This window comes from Eublepharis macularius, chromosome 13, assembly GCF_028583425.1.
Source record: "Eublepharis macularius isolate TG4126 chromosome 13, MPM_Emac_v1.0, whole genome shotgun sequence".
Taxonomy (NCBI): Eukaryota; Metazoa; Chordata; class Lepidosauria; order Squamata; family Eublepharidae; genus Eublepharis; species Eublepharis macularius.
The window spans coordinates 55,203,207-55,224,144 of NC_072802.1; the positions used below are offsets into that span (position 1 = coordinate 55,203,207).

The window sequence follows — 20,938 nt, forward strand, 5'->3', positions numbered from 1 at the left end:
TATGGACTATGACTTTTTATAATTATTTATGAACTACCCTGGATATTTATTCTCCAACTTGAACTCCACCTCCCCTTCCTTGGATCTCCCATTGTGGAATATATATGTAATGTATACGGACATTAACGGAGTTGTATTGTAAATGATATATTTATTGTTTTTTGTACACTGTTTACACTGTATTTGCAGTTGCACTTTAATGCACTTTAATACAATTGATATATATTGCTATATTCCCGGCAAGGTGTTGGTTGTTTGATCCTACTAACCGAGAGCCAGTTTGGTGTAGTGGTTAAGAGCACGGGACTCTAATCTGGAGAGCCGGGTTTGATTCCCCACTCCTCCACAAAGCCAGCTGGGTGACCTTGGGCGAGTCACAGTTCTCTTGAGCTCTCTTAGCCCCACCCACCTCACAGGGTGATTGTTGTGGGGTAATAATAACACTTTGTAAACCGCTCTGAGTGGGCATTAAGTTGTCCTGAAGGGCGTTATATAAATCGAATGTTATTATTATTATTATTATTATTGTTTCCCCAATTTTTGTTAAGATCAGATAAAGTAGCAAAGGAAGGAAGGCACCTGCCCGCCGGAGGGTAACAACTATGTACAATAATAATACAATTCAGAATTATCAATCCACTTTTTTTAAAAAAGTGCTACAAGTGCTCTATTTTGTAAACAGTGAAGATAATAAATACAGTTTTATGCATACAATATATAACAGTAGGATTTCAAGGAAGAGTACAAAAGCAGAATCACGGGATTCTCCGTCTAGAACGCACACCATTTGGTCACTGAAATTGTTTGGCAATATGATGTTCTGATGGTCTAGATAATGTCGAGCCTTTGAGAAAGTGGGTATCACGAAACGGGAAAAATAAAATGCTGGCAAATGCCCATTAGGCTCCATCTTGGCAGTTTCTTCTTCAAGACTGCGTACAAGTAATTCCCTTAGAAGAAGTCAGGCATCGCAGCTTTTCCTATACGGACTCATAGAGAAAGAAGAAACGATAACAACATATTCATGGACTGAAAAAGGTGTTACTTATCTGCAAAAATTATGTCTAGCATTTGATTATTCATGTACAAGAACTAGTATTTATTGCGTCAAGCTGTTTAGATTTATAATACTATGTATGGTGTGTTTATTGGAAATTAGTGTTCAATGTTAAGCTGCTTTTGTACTCTTCCTTGAAATCCTGCTGTTATATATTGTATGCATAAAACTATTATATTAATTGTTTACAAAACAGAGCACTTCTAGCACTTTAAAAAAAAGTGGATTGATAATTCTGAATTGTATTATAATTGTTCATAGTTGTTACCCTCCGGTGGGCAGGTGCCTTCCTTCCTTCGCAGTTTTAGTCTGGGGGAGCCCTTCCTTTCACTTTTAGATCAGATAAAGTATCCTGTTATACACAATACCTAGCCAATTGCCCTGGAAGGCATAGAGTCATCCAAGCTCTTGCATTCAGAGGTTTCCTATCGCTAGATGTGGAAGCTCTTGTTGGTCATCCCGGCCAGTAGCCATTGATGAGCCTCTTTTCAATCAATCTGCCTGATTCCCTTTTAAAACTCTCCATACTCGTGGCCATCACTGTGTCACTGGCAGTGCATACATTTTACTTACTCCAATGAATAAAGCACTTCCTTTTGTCTTCTCTGAATCTATTGCCTGTCAATGTGATTGAGTGCCCCTGCGTGCCAGTATTATGTCCCCCCCTGTCTTCTTTCATTGACTGAGGGCTGCTTCCCCAAGAGGCAAAAACTCTTTTGCTGAACTTCAAGCGTCTTGGAAGAGGAGCTTAGACAGGGTTCGGTGGCAAAAGTCAGTGTCTGGGACTGACTGCATAAATCCATTAAACTGAACATTAAGGGTTTTTTTGCTTAAAAACTATCATCATGAATCACTGATTTGTTTTTGCAACTGGTATTCATGTAACTGACTGAGGGTTCAAGTATCTCTTTTTGTAGTTCTAGTGAAGTTAGTACTTTAAAAGTACTTGACCAGGATTTAGTGCTATTTGATCCAGTGTTTTTCGAGGAAGGAACTGTGAAGGACTACAAGCTTTCTGTGGATTTGCTAGTAAATGACTTTGAACATACAATAGAAAAGAGCAAGAGTCCAGTAGCACCTATAAGACTAACAAAATTTGTGGTAGGGTATGAGCTTTTGTGAGTTACAGCTCACTTCTTCAGGTCTCTGAAGAAGTGAGCTGTGACTCTCAAAAGTTTATACCCTACTACAAATTTTGTTAGTCTTAAAGGTGCTACCAGGGCTTTTTTTCAGCAGGAACATGGTGGAACGGAGTTCTGGAACCTCTTGAAAATGGTCACATGGCTGGTGGCCCCGCCCCCTGATCTCCAGACAGAGGGGAGCTTAGATGGCCCTCCACGCCACTCAGTGGCGCGGAGGGCAATCTAAACTCCCCTCTGTCTGGAGATCAGGGGGCGGGGCCACCAGCCATGTGATGATTTTCTCCAAGGGCAACCCACTGAGTTCCACCACCTCTTTTCCCAGAAAAAAAAGCCCTGGGTGCTACTGAAATCTTGCTCTTTGCTGCTGCTACAGACAAACACAGCTACTCATCTTACTTTCTGATTAAAAGGATTTCAGATAGCAGATGCTGGAGTAGTCCTTTCTACACCTGATATTCTGGAAGGCAACTGGCAGCCATAGTAGGTAGCGGCTAGCTACATGGACTAATAGTCCGTCCCAATTTAATGACCAGTTTTATACATTCACATATCTTTCTCTCACGAAAACTTCACTCAGAGGAACTTTTTAGTGAAGTTTTTGAGAGAGGAAAAAAAATCAAGATAGGTAGCTTGGAGCAGTTCCTCAATCTTGTGCAGAAGCTCCATCTCTGTTTGTTTGTTTTTCATCCCATTTATGCGGAAGCACCTTTTGCAATGAAGATGGATGGCAGGCGCTGTCTTAAATGCATGCTCTTATTGTTGTTTAGCCTCTGCTGAAATCTCCAAGCTGGGAGCAGAAGTGATTCTAAATGGGACCTTTGCGTGAGTAGGTGGGGTTGCAACGGTTTCTTCCTGTACGTCCTGCTTGCTGGCACGATTAATTTATCTCTGGCGAGAGTCCAAGGGTTGTTTCCCCGCCCCCCCTGCCTCGCTCTGATGATAATGATTATTATTATTTTATTTGGGGAGATTAATGGGCCGGGTCATGGCGTAATCCAGCTTGTTTAAAAAAAAAGTCATCCGACATACAGCGATGTAGATCGTCAGCCCAAGACAAATTGCAGAGTTGGAAAAGGGCCGCAGCCTTTGCTTGCTTGTCTAAGAGCTATCCCAAGTCCTCATTAATCCTTGTCCGGAGAAGAAAGAGGCTGCATCTGTATTTTTAACTATGGCAGGAGGTTGGTAAGATTGCATCTGTCAGGGGCCCTCTAATGGTTCACAGCACAGATGCCTTTCTGAAATGTTTTTAAAATCTTTTCTTCGTTGGGGCTGTTGATCATCTCCAATCATGGTCTTTCCTGGCTCCCCCCACCCACCCCCAGTACCTCACAACAAAGGCTTGTGTGCTAAATTGTGGACTGGAGTCTTTAAAACCAGCGCTTGAGTATGTTGTCTGCATAATGGGCCAGCACTGGATTTTGAAAACCTGCAACTATCTCAGCATTCTTATTTTAAAATCCCTTTTGGAAAAGAAAATCTCTAAAGCTTACGGCTGCTGAGACAAGTCAGAAAGCTTTAGGAGCACTGTTCTGAAACAGGTTGCTTTGTATGTGACTTTTCATCATCTGCGAGTGGGAAACAGTATGCAGGCTGTCTTCTCTGACAGCAACAGTGCATCTGAAGTGTAAAGTTCTTCCTTCGCATTTAGTGTTTTGAGTTAAATTATTTAATATGTTTATTTTATATTCTTAGTGTTTTATATTTGTATGTTTTACTTTTGCTGTACACCGCCCTGAGTCCTTCGGGAGATGGGCGGTATAAAAATTCAATTAAAGTAAAGTAAAGTAAAGTATGTGGGCCAGGTAGCCAGTGCACAAGGCATCTGCAGGAAAATAAACTTTCATGTTACATCAAAGCTGCCTTCATAGATCTGACCGAAGGACCCCCCTAGTTCATCTCTGTGTCTCTAGCGGAGTGCCCCAAGATGCTGATGATAGGATGGAGATGAATTTATGGAATAGCCTTATACAGCCGCAGGCCACTGGACCATCTTGCACTGTACCTGTCTCATCTGCTGTAGGCTAGTAATGTCTACACTACCTAGGTCTCTGGCAGAGAAACATCTTTCCCATCACCTGCAACCCTTTTTAATGGGCATTTGGCGGGGATTGAACCTAGTGCCTTGCACATGGAAAGTCTGGCTTCAGCCACTGGTCTGCAGCCTCTCCTCATTGCTATATGAATACATGAACCAACCTCGTCCCAAATCGGACCAGTGGTCCATCTGGGGCTTGAACCTGGGATGTTCTGCCTGGCTAAACTTCTGATGGGTCTCTCCTCCATGAATGTATCTAATCCCCCTTTAAATCCATCGATGCTCTTGGCCATCACCATGTCCACTGGCAGCGAATGCCACAATTTCATTGCTCATTGAGTAGAGTAATATTTTCTTTTGTTTGTCCTGGATCCATTTCCCATTAACTTAATTGAGTGCCCCTGAGTTCCAGTGCTGTGGGAGACGCAGAAAAAGTTATTTTTATTCTATTTTACTTTATTTATACCCTGCCATTCTCTGCTTACACCATTCTCCTCGCCTCCATTTTGCCCTCCCTTGTGAGGTCAATTAGGCTGACTGTATAAGCCAAGCTACAAGTGACGCCTGACACAGGTTGGTCACTTGTCAGCTTCCCTTAAGTTTTGATGGGAAATGTAGGCATCCTGGTCTTGCAGCTTGGCTCTCCATTTAATTGAAGTTTACAGAACCTCCCCCCCACACACACACACACGGCGGAGGGGAAGGGGGGTGCCCGGCGAGGGCCCGATGCCTGCACTCCCCTCCCAACCACATGTTCTCCCTCCCATAGACTGCCGCTCTGTAAACTTCAATTAAATGGAGAGCCAAGCTGCAAGACCAGGATGCCTACATTTCCCATCAAAACTTGAGGGAAGCTGACAAGTGTCCAACCTGTGTCAGGCGTCACTTGTAGCTTGGCTCTATGTAACTGGCCCAAGGTCAGCCAGCCAGTTTTCACGGCACAGCAGGGAAATGAACCTGGGTCTCCCAGATCCCAGCCCATCACTCTAGCCACTATACCATGTCCACTTCCTCCAACCTGTGCATAAGTTTATAAACCACGCTTATCCCCTGCCCCTTAGTGGCCTTTTCTCCTAACCTGGAAAGCCCGGATTCTTTCCTCCGAGGAAAGTTTCCAGTGTGGTGATGCGTTTTTCTTTATGCTGATTGGTTTAGTAAAGTGCCATCCATGAACTGGCATGTCTGTGTAGGAAATAACACATGCAGTGAATGTGCACAGATTTCCCAAGCTGTGGCTTTTTGCAGCCTTTTATTTCATGCGCGCACACACACAGAGTGCAAAAATCTCTTCAGAAAAGCCCTATCACATCAGGCCAAGTTTCGAGTTTTTCCTGGAGATAATCCAACCTGGGTTATCTCAGAAGACCCACAAGCAAGTCATGAATGTGACACCTCTTCCCGAGTCTGTTCTCCATGATCATCTGGTACTCAGAGGTATGCTTTCTCTGAACCTGAAGGCTCTAGACAGTTACCATGTTCAAGAATATAAGAAGATCCCTGCTGGATCAGACTAGAGATGCCTCTGGGACCTCCCTGTTACTGAAATTTAGAAGAAACATGGAGGTTCCATTCAGCCACCACGGCACAACCCCCCCCCCTAAACCCTATCCTCATGAATTTGTCCAGTTCTCTTTTAAAACAATTTACTCTAGTAGATAGTAGTCACACACACTGTTGTCCATGTGTGGAAGTCTACCTGTAGGTTTTGTGTTCCATCCAACATCTTCTGTGTGGGATCGTTATGATATTTGAAGCACCTCATTCATTTCCTGTGAGTTCAGAAAAAGCTGTTTGGATATGAGAGGGAAGGGGAGGAGGGCAGGCACCTGGTGTTCCCCAAATCTCTCGCCTTCGTGCAAGCAGATCTGTTCCCTTCCCTTCTCAGTTGCCCTCCCACCAAGCTGTCGATGCTTAGCGGTGTAAATGAGAAGCTGCCATTTGCCGTGTGGGAAACAATGGGCGCCCTCCAGGAGCCACATGGCTCAGGCCATTTTAATTTACCTTAATTCATTTTATATTGAACAGAACGATAACTGCTTCTTTTTGTTTTTAATGGAGGCCGTTCAGCACACAGAAGACATAGCCAAGTCCCTCGTCCTCTGGAGGAAAGGGGGAACACAGCTGCTAGGCAGAACCCAGACTCTGCTTGGCTGGTATCTTTTGGGCTTTCTGGACTAAAAAAAACCTGTAGTTTTGATTGGTGGGGGTAATCTCTTGCAATGTGTAGAGTAATTTTCATGCTGCTGCTATGCAGAGAAACATATGTTGCTGCTATGCCACATTCAGAAATCACAACAAGCTGTGGTTTGTTTAAACTATGATTTATGCAGCAAACCCTGGTTAAGCTGTGAGGCATGACTAGCAAATCCCAGTTTCTGCATAAACTCTGGTTTGTCTGCCAACAACAGCAACGTCCTCCGTATATGGCTGTCTCTGTGGTTGCAAGGAAGGAACAGCGTACTTGTCAAACTGAGGCTTAGGAAAACAAAAACTATAACAAGCCACAGTTAATATAAACAGTGAATCAGATCCAACTTTCCCACTGCTGAAAAAGGGAGGAAGGGTTCTCTGGGAACCTTCCCCCCCAAAGCTATACCTGGGATTGCATGGCTAAAACCCACATGCGATAGGAGTTGTGGTAAGGAGGGGGACTGGGTGAGATGGAATGAAAAAGCTGGCTGGATACAGTGCAGTGATTCACGAACAAAACCCTGTTTCGAAATCCTAGTTTGATTTCCCAGGCAACAAACCCTGCTTGTGTGAACTGTCTGCATTCACAACCAATTCTGATCATATCCCAGTTGCACCTGGGACTCTTCAAGTGAGGCAGAAGGATATGAATGACACAACACATTGGGTGTTCCTAGTTGTTGCTGTTTATGTACCTGTTCTCCATTTGCCACAGGCAAACCGCACCATATTTTTAATTATTTGTAAAATGCTGTCCAGTCTTTACCTTCACAGCAGCCTTATGGTAGAAGTTTTTGCAGATGGGAGACTGATAGTGAAAAAGAGCTGCTTGGTTCTGTTGTAATGGGAAACCGTCATTCCCCTCTGAAAATGAGCCTGGTGGAATCCTGGGATGGTATGTTTCTTTTGTGCTCCCCCTCCCCCATCTGTGGACTACTAAACAGAGATTTCCACTTTCACAGTAAGCTGCCTTTTGTTGTTATACCTGCAGTCTTTCAAATTATGGTTTGTGCTAGCAAACCTGAATTCCGAACTGGGGACAGACTTTAGAATCCTGGTTTGTAGAGCAAGTGCAAACTACAGTTTGCTAGTTTGAATGCAACAGGAAACTATGATGTGCTGCAAGTTTTCAACTTGACTTTACACAAAGGGAAAGTGGAAGAATGTGAGCCCAAGGATTCCCCCCCCCCAACTTCATTTAGTAGCAACCTACAGTTTGTAGCTGAGTCAGATGGGTTCATTCAGATTGCTAAGTCTTTGTGCTTGCAGTGTGGCCACAAGGCCTTTTGATCAGATGTGAACTGCACAGAACTCCTGCGTGTATGGGGGCTAAGCCCATTTCCCCTCAAGCTATTTTCCCAAACTGAAATGGTCTAGGGAGGTGCTCTTTGCATAACTGGGGAAACCTGCCATCAGTACGTGTACGTTTTCCCCAGCAGGGCAAATATCAGCCTCCCTAGATCTGCTTTGTGGGGTAGACTTCGCTAGCTTTTGCAGAATTTGGAATATTTTGAATTTTGGTAATAGGGAGATTTAAAGCCCCCCTCCCCAAGTCATCGCCGCTTCCACTTGCCAAGCAGGCACTGCTACAGCTTTTTTTTAAAGTGCATTCTCCATCTTATTTTTATGAAACAAAAGAATGTCTCTTTCCTTCCAGGTAGAGCATTTTTTCCCACAAGGAGAAAAGACTGGGCACTGATTTTACACCCTAATCTTGGTTTGACTGCTCCATAGATTTCACCAAGTGGCATTCCTGGTTCCACTTTTAAGAATATCAATGCAGCCTTGAGGGTTTGAAACTCAAGTTTCAAAAAATGAGGCTTTCAGGATGCTGAATGTCAATTTCAGCACCTTTATATAGTACAATCCCAGTATAGGCACAGCCTGGCTTGCAACAAGAAAATTAGGAAAGTGTTGTTAACCTCTTAATATTACTCAGAAGAAAGCCCCATTCATTGCAACATTGCTTCTTAGAAAGTATGTTTAAGATTGCAGCCATAGCCGACATGCTGTCTCTAACAGTGCAATCCTATGGAGAGTTACTCCAGTCTATGCCCATTGGGATTAGACTGGAGTAATTCTCCATAGGATTGCAGTGTAAGTGGTCTAGAGACAGGCAGGAGAACCCAGATTCAAATCTCTTGGTTTTAGGGGGTGGGGTGAGTCATTCTCAACTGAGAAAATGGGATACAAATCTAAGTTCACCATCCATATTTGTGGATCTGCGAGGGGGTGCTGAATTGGGTAAGTGGGATCTGAATTGGGTTAGGATGACCCATAAAAGAAGTGGCCTGATAAAAGCAAGCCCTGTTTGCTTTTATCAGCGATGGGGCGGGAGGGGGGTGTTCAAACTGCCTGCCTGAGCAAGCAAGCGACATGCCCGTCATTAGCAATCGGCGAGCCTCTGCAATGCCCCGCGCCTGTTCCCCCGCCCGCGCCCGCCTGCTAATCTCCTAAATGGCTCGCAGTTTGGGATCTCCGACTGTTGCCATTACAGATTTGCTCCGCGGCGCGCCCCTGGGATTGGGGAAGCGGGAGGAGGAAGCGAGCGGGGCCCTTGAATAAGCGCTGGCGTGACCTCACTCGGCGTCCCGGGGGAGGCGAGGTGGGGGGGGGAGATATGAGATCATGCAAATACCGAAGCTCTCCAAAGGCTTCGATTTGCTCCGTGCGCCTGGGCGGCGGGCGAGGAGGTGATCTCATCCTGGGGACTCCAGGGGGAGTGGGCAGCGCCGCCTGCTGCCTCGCCTCCAGGGCTCTGATGGGCTCCGTCCCCGTGGCGCTAAAGGCCGACCGGCTCCGTCCTCGCCCGCCGCGGTGGTGTGGGGGGAGCCCACGGAACGGGCGCGGCAAACAGCCGCATTTTCGCACCGTCGCCCAAGTTTAGACGGCGGGCTCCGCTAGAGGAAGAGCGCAAAACAAGCGGAGGAGCCCGCTGCCCAAATGTGGCATATTCAAGGTGGCGTTGCAAACCTCCAGGTGGGGTCTAGAGATCTCCCGGCATTGCAGCTGATCTCCAGACCCGAGAGCCGCTCCCCAGGAGAAAATGGCTGCTTCAGAAGGTGGACTCTGTGGCATTATGGCACACTGAGGACCCTGCCCTCCCCAGGCCCCCCCCCCCCGCCCAATCTCCAGGAATTTCCCAAACTGGAATTGGCAGTTTCACATTCTGCCCCAAGGAGATCGCTCCCCTTGTTAAACGCCACCCTTCTCAGGCTTCACCTCCAAATCTCCTGGAAGTTCCCAATTTGGAGTTGGCAACTGTAGCAGAACTAGCTGTTGGGCAGCTAGGTAAAACGAGAGTCCAGTGGCACCTTAAAAAAGGCTACCAGCATTGATTTCAATAGGAGTTTTTTTGAGTCAGGGGCTCAGAACAGGGCTGAGTATCTAAGCTTGGGGCCTTCAGAGATGCTGGTGGCTATTTCTGTAGCTGAGAAATGCAGCTTCTCCCTTAGAATTGGGAGCTCAGAAATTCATCCCGGTTTGAAAATAGCGCTTGAGGCTAGCTTCTCTGGTTTTCTGACCTCCGGGCTAGAGACTGTAGGTTGGGGGGAAGCCCACTGCAATCCCCATGTCCATTTCAGCCAACCTGCTGCCAAGAGGGCTGCCACAGGTCCCCAGGGCTGCGTGTATGTGCAGATCTCATTCTAGAAAGTTTTTGTATAGGTGGGCAGTTTGCAAGATTGCCACCCTTCAGATAGTGGCTGGAGATCTCTTGGAATTACAGCTGGTCTCCAGGCCATTGAGATCAGTCCCCCTGGAGACAATGGCTGCTTTAAAGGGTGGACTCTACAGCATTATATCCTAATGAGCTCCCTCCCCAAACCCTGCCTTGTCCAGGCTCCATCCCCAGAATCTCCAAGAATTTCTCAACCTGGAGCTGGCAACCCCAGCATGCAGATTGAAATTTTTCTCCGTGGTGTCCATCCGTCCCAGATAAACAGAAATTTGTCGGTGGCCATGTAATGCTGCTTTGTAGTGAATAGCCTATCAGTGCTCAAAACGGAGCAAACTGGGAATTTTCAGGGAAGTAGGAAGAATTTGATCCACCTCTCTTCCAGCACGCTTTAAACTCTTAGGGGGTCGAGTAGGATAATTTCCTCAATCCCATCTAGCTCCAGCCCCCCTTAACCAAGTCTCAGTTGCTGTCAATATTTCTGGAATACTTTAACAGTGAAATCCTAAGCAGAGTTACTTCGGTCTAAGCCAGTTGAAATCAATGGGCTTAGACTGGAGTAACTCTGTTTAGGATTTTACTGTAAATTTACAAGCTTCTGCATATCTAACCCCCCTGCCCCATGCAGAATCTCCTGCGTTGTCTGTGATTGACTTTTTATTTAGACATTTGTACTCTGCGTTTTAACCCGGTGGAGACCCAAAGTGCCTTGCAATGCCATGGGCCACCCTTCCATTTTATCACAAAAACCCTCTGACATAGGTTTGAACTGAAAGATCGTCTGGTATCCCTAGGGAGTTCCTATGGCAGAATGAAGATTTGAACCTGGGTCTCAGGGAACCTAGTCTGACCCCCTAAGCACTACGTTATGCCAGCTCTGTACTATGTCATATACAGACAACCCCCCTCCCAGAGTGAAGAATGTATGTTTCCCTGCTCAAAACTATTGTTTTATTCCGACCCCAATTTAATTCATTGCTTCAGAAACTAAAATTTCTATAGTTAGTCAACCTAGATGTCTTTAATCGATTGACAACCCTCTGTTTTGAAAATCAATCAGAGCCTTTCTTGAAGAACCTTGGGGGAAACTTCCATGACACTCTCACTTTCCAGCCCCCTTTGATCCTTGCAATAACCCTGTAAGGTAGGATAAGATGACAGGTTGGCACAGGAGCAAGTCTGGGGAGGAGAAGATGGCAGTCATTTAGATCTGGAAGATGGCATCATGGAGGCCAAAAGAAGACAGGGAAGCAAAAAAAAAAAACCTTTGGAAAACAAGGCTAAGAATTCTGCAGGTGGAGCAAAAGGAACAAGGATAACAACATCTCCTGATGTCTATATTTTCAAGCTGTTTTTTCTTTCCCAGAGGTGCAGTTAGCTGGGAGGTAAACACTGATCTAAATTGCTTTGCAGGTCCCTCAGAGATGTGCTCAGTTAAGCCAAACTGTCTGTTGAGAAAGTTTTTGGATGAAAATCTCAAGTCTTACATGAATACTTAGCTCTTTTCATGACTGGGTGCCCTTTGAAGCACACACAGAAAACCCCTTGTCTCCCCCCACAATAATCTCTATCTTCTTTGACATAATGTGCTGAAGAGCCAGTGTGGTGAAGCGATTGGGTTGTTGGACTCAGATCTGGAGACTCAGGTTCGAATCCATCCTCTGCCATGATCTGGAGCAGTCACTGTCTCTCAGCCTAACCTATCTCATAGAAAAGAGCAAGAGTCCAGTAGCACCTGTAAGACTAACAAAAATTTGTATCACTTTTTCAGATACCTAGCCCCCTTCTATCCTATCTGAAGAAGTGAGCTGTGGCTCACGAAAGCTCATACCCTACCACAAATTTTTGTTAGTCTTACAGGTGCTACTGGACTCTTGCTCTTTTCTGCTGCTACAGACAGACTAACACAGCTACCCATCTTGATCTACCTCGTAGAGTTGTTGTTGTGAGGATAAAGTGGAGGGGGGAGAGCAATGTTGTAAGCTGCATTATGTCCCCAGTGGGGAGAAAAGCAGGGGAATAAATGAATTTTTTTAAAAAAATGCTTTAGACCTAATTTTCACAAATGACAAACAAGGTGATTTATGGACTGAAGAGCTTCAGGCTGTGTGTAGGAACAACTGACAAAACAACTGACAGAACTACCACTTCATCTGCAGTCTGTGAGAAGCATATAGAGACTGTTTCAGACCTACACGTGGGATAGCATGGGAAGTGCAGTTGCAAGGTGCCCCTTCAGGCAGAGCTGTAGGTACTTCGGACCTTAAAGCCCCCTAATATACAAAAGCCAGGTTCAAAACTCTGAATACAAAGTGGGACTGAGGTCAGGAGCGGCTACAAATGCTGCTTCCCCAGGTGTTCTGTCTCCTCCTTTGAGGCTGGTATTTCGCAAGGCATTTTATCTCCACAGTCATTACATACCTAATGCAGACAAGAGGGAGGGGATGCTGGTTAGGATGGCTGATGCTTTGCAAGAAATGGACTCACTCACTTGTTCCAGGTGGAGTGGAGTGGAATTGGCTTTTGCAGGGCAGGCTAAGAATTTGAGGGGGCTTCTGGACCTTGTGCTTCTGTTTGAAAGGCTGTGCTTTATGTCCTCTGCATTTCATTTGCCAATTGGCTCTACTTTTAGACTAGGCCTGCCTGGAACTGCTTAAGACTTTTGTAACCTTGTGGTTGGATTACTGTATAATGTACTCTACACAGTCTCCATTTTATTCTTACAAGAACCCTATGAGGTAGATTAGACTGAGTGTGTGCATCTGGCTTGAGGTCACCAGCAAGCTTCCACGCAAAGCAGGGATTCAAACCTGGGTCTCCCAAATCTTAGTCTGACATTTTAACCCACTATGCCGGCTCCCTGGAATGGACTCCCCGAGGAAGTAGAGGGGGAATAGTTGTTCAGAAAGTGGTTGTAGAGCTGTTATAGTTGAAGGAGCATTTGGGAATTAAGCTGCAAGCATTTGGTGAGGCTCTTCTAAAAAAAGTTTAATGGTTTGTGCTGTGTTTGAATTAAATGACTTGGTAAACTGGTAAACGAGAAGGAAACTTGGTAAACGAGAAGGAAAGGTGGCATATAAATAGTTAATAAAATGAATGAACCTTAAGGGCCAGAAATTTGTAGTCTGTTTATTTTTTTCCGTAAGAGCTGAGATCCTTAGACTATAGCATCCTGTGGGCCCAAAATTTGAATTCTCTCTAGAAAACATTTCTCATTTTCTTTAGGATTTTCTAAGAAAACTTGAAGATATATTTCTGCTATCACACTTCCCAGCTTCTGTTTTGATAGTATGTGTGGTTAGACACTCCTTAGATTGCACTACAAGTCTCTTGTCTGAATCCTTTATTTCTCTGTGAGATTGTGATAATGACCTGCACATTTCCTCCTGTCTTACAGGGGAAATTCTATTTGGTCATTGAAGAACTGAGCCAGCTGTTCCGTTCCCTAATCCCCATCCAGTTGTGGTACAAATACATCATGGGGGATGACCCATCCAGCAGCTATTTCCTCGGGGGGATTCTCCTTATCTTGTACAGCCTCTGTAAAGTAAGCATCACCCTGTTCTGTTTCTTGATTAAAATATTTAGGGGCGCGTTTTTGGTACAGATGCTTTGGAATGCTTACTGCACAATAAGCAAAATCTCAGTTCACAAAATATGGTTGCAACAGTTGACATAAAAACATCTGAAGGAGGGACCCCCAACAATGGTACCTCCTGTGGCGGCCATTTTTGGCAGCCATTTTAGGGCTGAGCCCACCACACTGTATCAGAATCTGAAGGTACCCGCAGGCTCAAAAAGGTTGAGGACTCCTAATGTGAAGTGATAGCCCACCTGCTGAGAGGAGACATGATAAAAGAATGACAAGACAGAGATAGGCAAGACCTGCAGCTGAATTGCATCAAAAAACAGAAAGAAAACTCATCTCTCTGCTGTAGTTGTTCCGCATTAAAGGTTGGTTCATTCCAAAGGCCTGTTGAGAAAAAAAGGGCTTTTTGATGAGAGCCGCTATAGCACAGTGGTTAAATGGTTCAGCTGCAATCAGCACTCTACTGGTTCGAATCCCACTATTGCCATGAGCTCAGTAGGTGGCCTTGGGTAAGCCACTCCTCCCAGCCCCAGCTCCCCAGCTGTATTGTGGGGATAATAATAACACTAACTTGTTCACCGCTCTGGGTGAGGCACTAATCTGTCTAGAAGAGTGGCATATAAGTGCAGTTATCATCACAAAGACATGGTAAAATACAATCATCTGGACAAACATTGTCATCAACTGTATCTTTCTAACTTTTATAGTATTTTATGGTCGGTCTTTGAAAGGCGGCCTCAACCAGATTCCTTGGAGAGGCAGCACAGAAAATTTCTACATAAAGAAGTAAATACATTAAATCCCTTTAAGCTAATTATCTTCAGTTGATCTTGTGGAAGTGAATTCCACAGGTAAGCCTGCACGGTTTGAAGAATCATTTCTTTTGAACTTGAGAGGCAAAGCTTTACTCATTTGTACATCCTCTATCCTTAAGAAGGAGTGGCCTTTTCCTTGAAATAGAGTATTCCTGTATCTCCTCTACAAACAATTTATCTCCCCACTTTTCTGTCCTAGTCTTTCGACATCTGTGGTCGTGTGGGAAGTGTAAGGAAAGCCTTGAAGGTCCTTTGCACTCCTCAGGTGGGTATAAGCAGCTGCTTCGTTTCTTATAATTAAAGTAATTGGATGTCTTGCCAATTACAGGCAAGATCTTTTCTAAAAGAGGCTTGAGGCTTTCTCCCATAAGGTCAATCTGTCACATTTTTTTATCCTGCTCTTCTGCCAGAGAGCTCAAATCAACATACATGAATCTCCCTGCCTTCATTTTATTCCTGGACATAGGATTGTTATTGTTTTTTAGTGCAGTGGAGCTGCATTAAAAATGTGACAACCCAGCTCTAAGGGTACATTTTACCATGTCAGGACTCTACCACCCCATTCCCATCTGATTCTTTTACATGCATAAATCTGTCCTTGGATAGTGTTCCTGAATACCTGAAGGCAAGGAGTAGGCTGTGTCGCACTCCATCTTTCTGATGCACTAGGGTGAAATATCCTTGCCAACAAGGTGGGGGAATATTCAAAACCGGCATCCCACTTCCTTTTCAGTAGAATTGTTGCTATGAAGCAACCTTGAATCCTGAGTAGAGATGGGCACGAACTGAAATATGAACCAAAGTTCTTGACGAACCGGCCGGTTCGTGGTTCACAAACCGGTGGTTTGTCGGAGCCCATTTCTGACAAACCGCCACGAACTTTAGGCTGGTTTCTTTGGTTCATTTTTTGGTTAGTCACTGCAAACAGCCTGGCGCCGATCAATCAGTTTCCTAGGCAACAGGGGATGGACTTCCTGCAGACCTTCTGCTGGCCCAGAAGTGACAATTTGCTGACCTGGATGTGATGTTTTCACGAACCAAACGAACCGGTTCATGAACTGAAGCATGTTCGTGAAAGTTCGTGGTTTGTGCAATGCGACGAACCACATGGTTCATTTTTTTTCAGGTTCGTGCCCATCTCTAATCCTGAGGTGTCTTTGCCTATCAGAAAATCCACCATAGTCTGGCATGAAGATTACTTCTTAGCACTAAGATCTGCAAATTCTGCTTAAAATCTGCTTTTTCATATTGGCTAGAGTGTCCATCTATGATCTGAGAGACCCCTAATTTGAACCCCTGCTCTGACATAGAAGCTGGCTCTGTGACCTCAGGCTGGTCACACACTCTCAACTTAACCTACCTCACAAAGTTGTTGTGAGAATAAAATGGGGAAGAGGAGAATAATGCAAGCCGCTTTGGATCGCCATTGGGAAGAAATGAAGTAAATAAATAAACAAATGTTTTCTTTCTTAAAAAATTTGGTAACACTTGCCCTAAGAATTCTGGGGAACACTGTTATGTGTTGCTGGTTTGCTACTAATAACAGCAATCCCACATCCTTCGGTGGTACAATGCTCTCTTCCACCTTCGGATTTCACGACATCATTTTGCTGCATGGGATTTTACCACTTCCGACGACTGCAGTTTAGGGGATCGCTTGGTTGCCTGCTCCTCTCCCTGCTCTTCCTACTAGAGATCATTAGGAAGGATTCCAGCCTCACCTTCTCTCTTCTGTGCTAGTTTCACGCCCTCCCAACTCTAGTAGCAAACTGGTTGTGCTCTTAAAGATTCCAGCAGTGGGAAGGAGGGGGAACAAGAACAAAAAAGTTCTCTCAAGGTGGAAACAGTCCAATCCCCCCTCCCTCACTTGGATTAAGCTGAGTCTCCACCCTCTTCAGTTCTGTGTTCGAGTCATATAATACCCCCTTTCACAGTTTATCCCCCTTCTGGGTTTTGGTCAAGCCACAAGAACCCTGAGTAGCTGATGTAGTAGGCAGGTGGTCCGAAGCCAGGAGTTGTGCCTTGCTCGTCTGCTTCAAGGCCTAAAGAGTCTTTCCCCCTTGTCATCTTAACAGAACTATGGCGTTCGTGCAACTAGCCAGCAGTGCAGCGAGGCTGGGGACATCTGTGCCATCTGCCAGGCTGAGTTCAGGGAACCGCTGATCCTTCTTTGCCAGGTAATGATTACTGATCTTTTCTTACCACTGTGTGGTGGCACAGGCCAGGCAGGACCAGTGACATCCCACTGACACAGTCTGCATGAATTACCCTTGTGCCCCAGTGGTAGAGGACATGCTCTCTTTGGGCAAAGTCCTGGGTTCATTTTCAGAAACCTTCAGAGAAATTTGGGTTCCCGACCTGCTGGAGAGAAACTGAAAAGCACCTGGGCAATCTCAGCAGCCGGGGAGGTACTAAGTAAGGTTTGCAGAGCCGAAGTGCCAGAATCCTTTCTTGCCTTTTGTCATGGCTTGATGAAACTAAATAAGCGCTTAATTTTGATTAATATAGGCAACGTTTGAAAGAATCTGTCTTGGAGCAATATTTGGGAGTCTGTGGTTTTAAAATTGTGTGTGTGTGTGTGTGTGAGGGGCGTAACATACAGGGTTGGACCCACAGAAAATTTCCACTTACAGAAACAGCATACTTCTAGCACCCAATGCTGTTCCTGAGGCCGGATCTCTTGTTCCCCATGGGCAGCATTTCAGGGATCATTTTGTGCTGCAAACCGATAGGGAAGGCAAGGAAGCCCCACTCTGCCAACAGATATCCCTTTCATCTGTGGCAATGTACCGTGGTATCCAAACCACAGCATTTACAGAGTCCTGCCTGTTCCCGCCCCCCACCCCGTATCTCCACAGCATGTTTTTTGTGAAGAGTGCCTTTGCCTTTGGTTTGACCGGGAGAAGACCTGTCCGCTTTGCCGTTCTGTGGCGGTGGAAACTCTGCGCTGCTGGAAAGATGGCACCACTTCAGCTCATTTTCAGGTTTACTAACTTCCGGTCCGTTGCATGAAATAAAATAGCCAGAGCAACTCTCCTGGAGTCTGCCCCTAGCCAGTCTTACTCAGAGCCTTGGTGAAGATATCAAACAGTTAAATTGCATTCCTCTCAGAGCCCCTTTATATGTTCATTTTATACTGTGGTTAGTGTCCCTCGTGTCGCTTCCCTGATATAAACTTATTGATTTTTATGTTTACTGTACTTCTGTGCTGCTATTGTCAAAGTGGTACGCTACCACTGCGGTGTAAATGTTTGTGTTCCCTCAGCTTTTGTTGTTTTGTTCTCTTCTCCTGTCAATCAAGGTCTGTTTTCACTTCCATGTTCAGCTTTTTTCATCAGCTTTAACCCTTTCCTCATTTCTTACGCTCTCCTTTCTTCCTCTCTCTGATTTAAGAATGATCGTATCACCTTAAAGGGTAGAGAGAAGAGGGAAGCAATCCTCCCACATTTCAACATATTGTAGGAGAAGGGTGTAAACAAACAAAAACTGGTAGATGAAGAATACAACTTTTTAAAAACCTGCATGGATCCAACTACTCCTACACATCCTGGAGTATGGTGTCTTGATGGAGAAACAGGGTATTTCAACCACAATTTTAAAAAAAGTCATACATACACTTATATGAATTCCTTTACCAAGCGAAAATGAGCAGACCTGCGTATCAGGCTGAAAGTGCAAAGTGGCTTGCAGGGACGTGTCTTGTTTGGAGAATTGCACCCTCCCAGCCAGTTAGGTTGCAGGCGAGCTGCTTTCAGTAAGTTTATTGGAAGCCTGTCCACAAATACTGTTCCCTGCATGGCAGTGGTGTTCACATTGTTTCTACGCTGATGTTCGAAGGGGGTGGCTGTGTTAATATTTAATGTTTTTAAATGTTTTTAAATGTATTATTTAATGTTTTTAAATGTTTTTAAACATGTTTGTATTTGTTATCCGCCCTGAGCCTGCGAAAGCAGGGAGGGCGGAATATAAATATAATAAATTAAATTAAATTAAATTAAATTAAGTCTGCTTTCACACATGCTGAATAATGCACTTTCAGTGAACGTCGGTGATCATTTGCAAGTGGACCCTGTTTCAGACAGTAAAATCCAGTTGCAAAGTGGACTGAAGATGCACTGTTCGGCATATGTGAAAGCAACCTTGGCCTGTCTCAGCAAAAGCAACAGCAGTGTCTCACGGCACCTTAAAAGCTAACCTCTCTATATTGTGGTAGAATGTTTTGTGAGCCGGAGCCCACTTCATTGGAGGCATGAAGTGTTATTTTCTGGGGGCTAATAATATACATATTGCCGGATTTGTGCAATCTGTTAAATGTGACGTCTAAACACAGCCTGGTGTGGGCCACTCCCAACAGGTGATGAATCGGCAAAGCAAAATGAATTGTACGTATACTTATCCTTCTAACGGCACACAATTACTTTCTGTAGTGAGCCAGCTAGTCACTGCTCAGTCCAAGTATGATGGTGTCAGATCGTCATCAGAAGAGGTGTTAATGTTGCACCGTCTTCTGAGAAAACAGTATTATATGCCAGGGCCTCATTTATCCCTTAATGTGGCCGTCAATGCTTTGCGGAAACGCCGTTGCTCAGTATTAACTAATGGGGATGAAATCTCCTTTTAAGCAGGTAGTATTTTCCTTGGATTCACAGAAAGTGTTTCCTTTTTAAAGAGGTTGTAGCTGAGGTCACTTAGGGCTAATTCAGACATTGCCCTTTCCAAGATGGACACTATTTCCTCTTTCTTAAGGAGCGCCAGTGTAGTGGCTACAGTGTTGGATTTAACGCAGTGGCACATGGGTTCAAATCCAGTGCCAAAGCATTGGGGAGGGGGTAAGAATGGGTAAACCTTACCAGGACCTCATGGGTCTGGAGAAGTGTAAAAAGATACAGGCACAAAGCATGGGCTGTTCATTACTAACACTCAAATGCTCTTAATAGATGCATGGATTCTTCCCTTCCTACATACCTCATTTACTCTTATCTTTCTCTCACCATTGTGTCTTCTTGCAACCCTCCCAATAATAATCGTACAAAAACATAGAACATTGAGCTCTGGATAAAGCATACCCTCTGCAAACATTTATACAGAATAAATATATTGACTAATAGAACTTATTCTCAGTTCAAAAAGGATGTTTGTGCCATGGCTGTTCCTTTTTCTTAAAAAACTGTGCGTCATCTTCATTTGAATTGCCTTCTCTAAATGCCAAGAAAACTGGAATTATAAATTGCTTCTAGCCATATTTAAAAACTTAAACTAGGTCCAAAATGTTGCAATATGGGGTTGGGGGTAAATATGTAATTTGCAGAGATCAGTTGGAATTTGTCTGTGACATCATTTCCTTGATGCAAAATAGTGGGTGGGTGGGCCTGATAGCTGCATGCAGGGTTCATTTCAAGGGGGAACGCACAGGAATGCAGTTCCAGCAGGTCCCCAAAGAGGTCACATGTCAGGTGGCCCTGCCCACCTGACTCTCAGCCATTTTGGGCCCGTTTCTTCCTGGATTGGGGCCGAAACGGCCCAGATCGGGCCTCTGACAGGTGGTGGACCACACTCCCACTCAGCAGCAGCCCGATCCTGACCATTTTGGGCCCCTTTGGGGGCATTTTCAGCCCCTTTTTGCCATTTTGGGCCCAGTTTCGGTCCTGAATGGCCAGGATTGGGTCCAAAGCAGCCAGGATAGGTGATGCCAGGGGGTGTGGCATATGCAAATCAGTTATGCTAATGACACAATTCGGTGATGTCAAGGGGCGTGGCATATGCTAATATGTTATGCTAATATGTTATGCTAATGAATTCCTCCAGCTCTTTTTCTGTGAAATGACCCCGGGCTGCATGGAATACAGGCAGCCCCAGTATCAGGGAAATCTTTGGGAAGTCCAGATTGAAAGCAGCTGAGCTTGAATGTGTCGCTGATGCAGCAAGCAATGTGCCTGTGAAATTGTGCTTCTGTACAGTACTGGTTCTTCTTAGTCTGATCAGAGAAATGTGCTGAGGCAGGGAGCAGTTCACTGTGGTGGACCTCCTGTATGTCGGAGATAAAACACACACACACAGAATGCAACTTTAATTTTTCTTTTTTTAATAAAGTCATTATAAATATGTACAAAGTCTCCAGCATATGAAGTTCTTTTACAAAAGGTGGAGAAAAAAGCCCCATCAAATGGCAAATGGAATGCAAAAAGGTGACTCGTTTGATCAGCAATACGGCAAGAAGGACTTCTCACACAGAGGCTCCCACCGGGTGTGGAACTGAACAGTCAGCGGGAGAGTCAACACACAACAAATTTGCATTTCTAACCTAAAGAACTGCAGGAAAGGCTCTTATGCTTGTTTAATGTTCTCCAATATTTTGTTTTTAAAGTTAATAATAATCCCCAGGGATCAGTTTGCTCCTTGCACTTAGAAGCTGCATTGGCCATCTCCCCAGATAT

At 44.8% G+C, this 20,938-nt stretch overlaps 1 protein-coding gene across 1 annotated transcript in view; it reads left to right on the forward strand.

Moving 5' to 3' along the window:
* The window catches only part of RNFT2 (ring finger protein, transmembrane 2), a 31,812-nt gene extending 11,269 nt beyond the window's left edge, over window positions 1-20,543 (forward strand). Inside the window, exons 6-9 of the mRNA XM_054996429.1 lie at window positions 13,498-13,647; window positions 14,704-14,769; window positions 16,580-16,681; window positions 17,363-20,543. Coding sequence (XP_054852404.1) covers window positions 13,498-13,647; window positions 14,704-14,769; window positions 16,580-16,681; window positions 17,363-17,497 — 453 coding nt within the window. The 3' untranslated portion in view covers window positions 17,498-20,543. The remainder of the gene's footprint in view (window positions 1-13,497; window positions 13,648-14,703; window positions 14,770-16,579; window positions 16,682-17,362) is intronic.
* The last annotated feature ends 395 nt before the right edge of the window (window positions 20,544-20,938 follow it).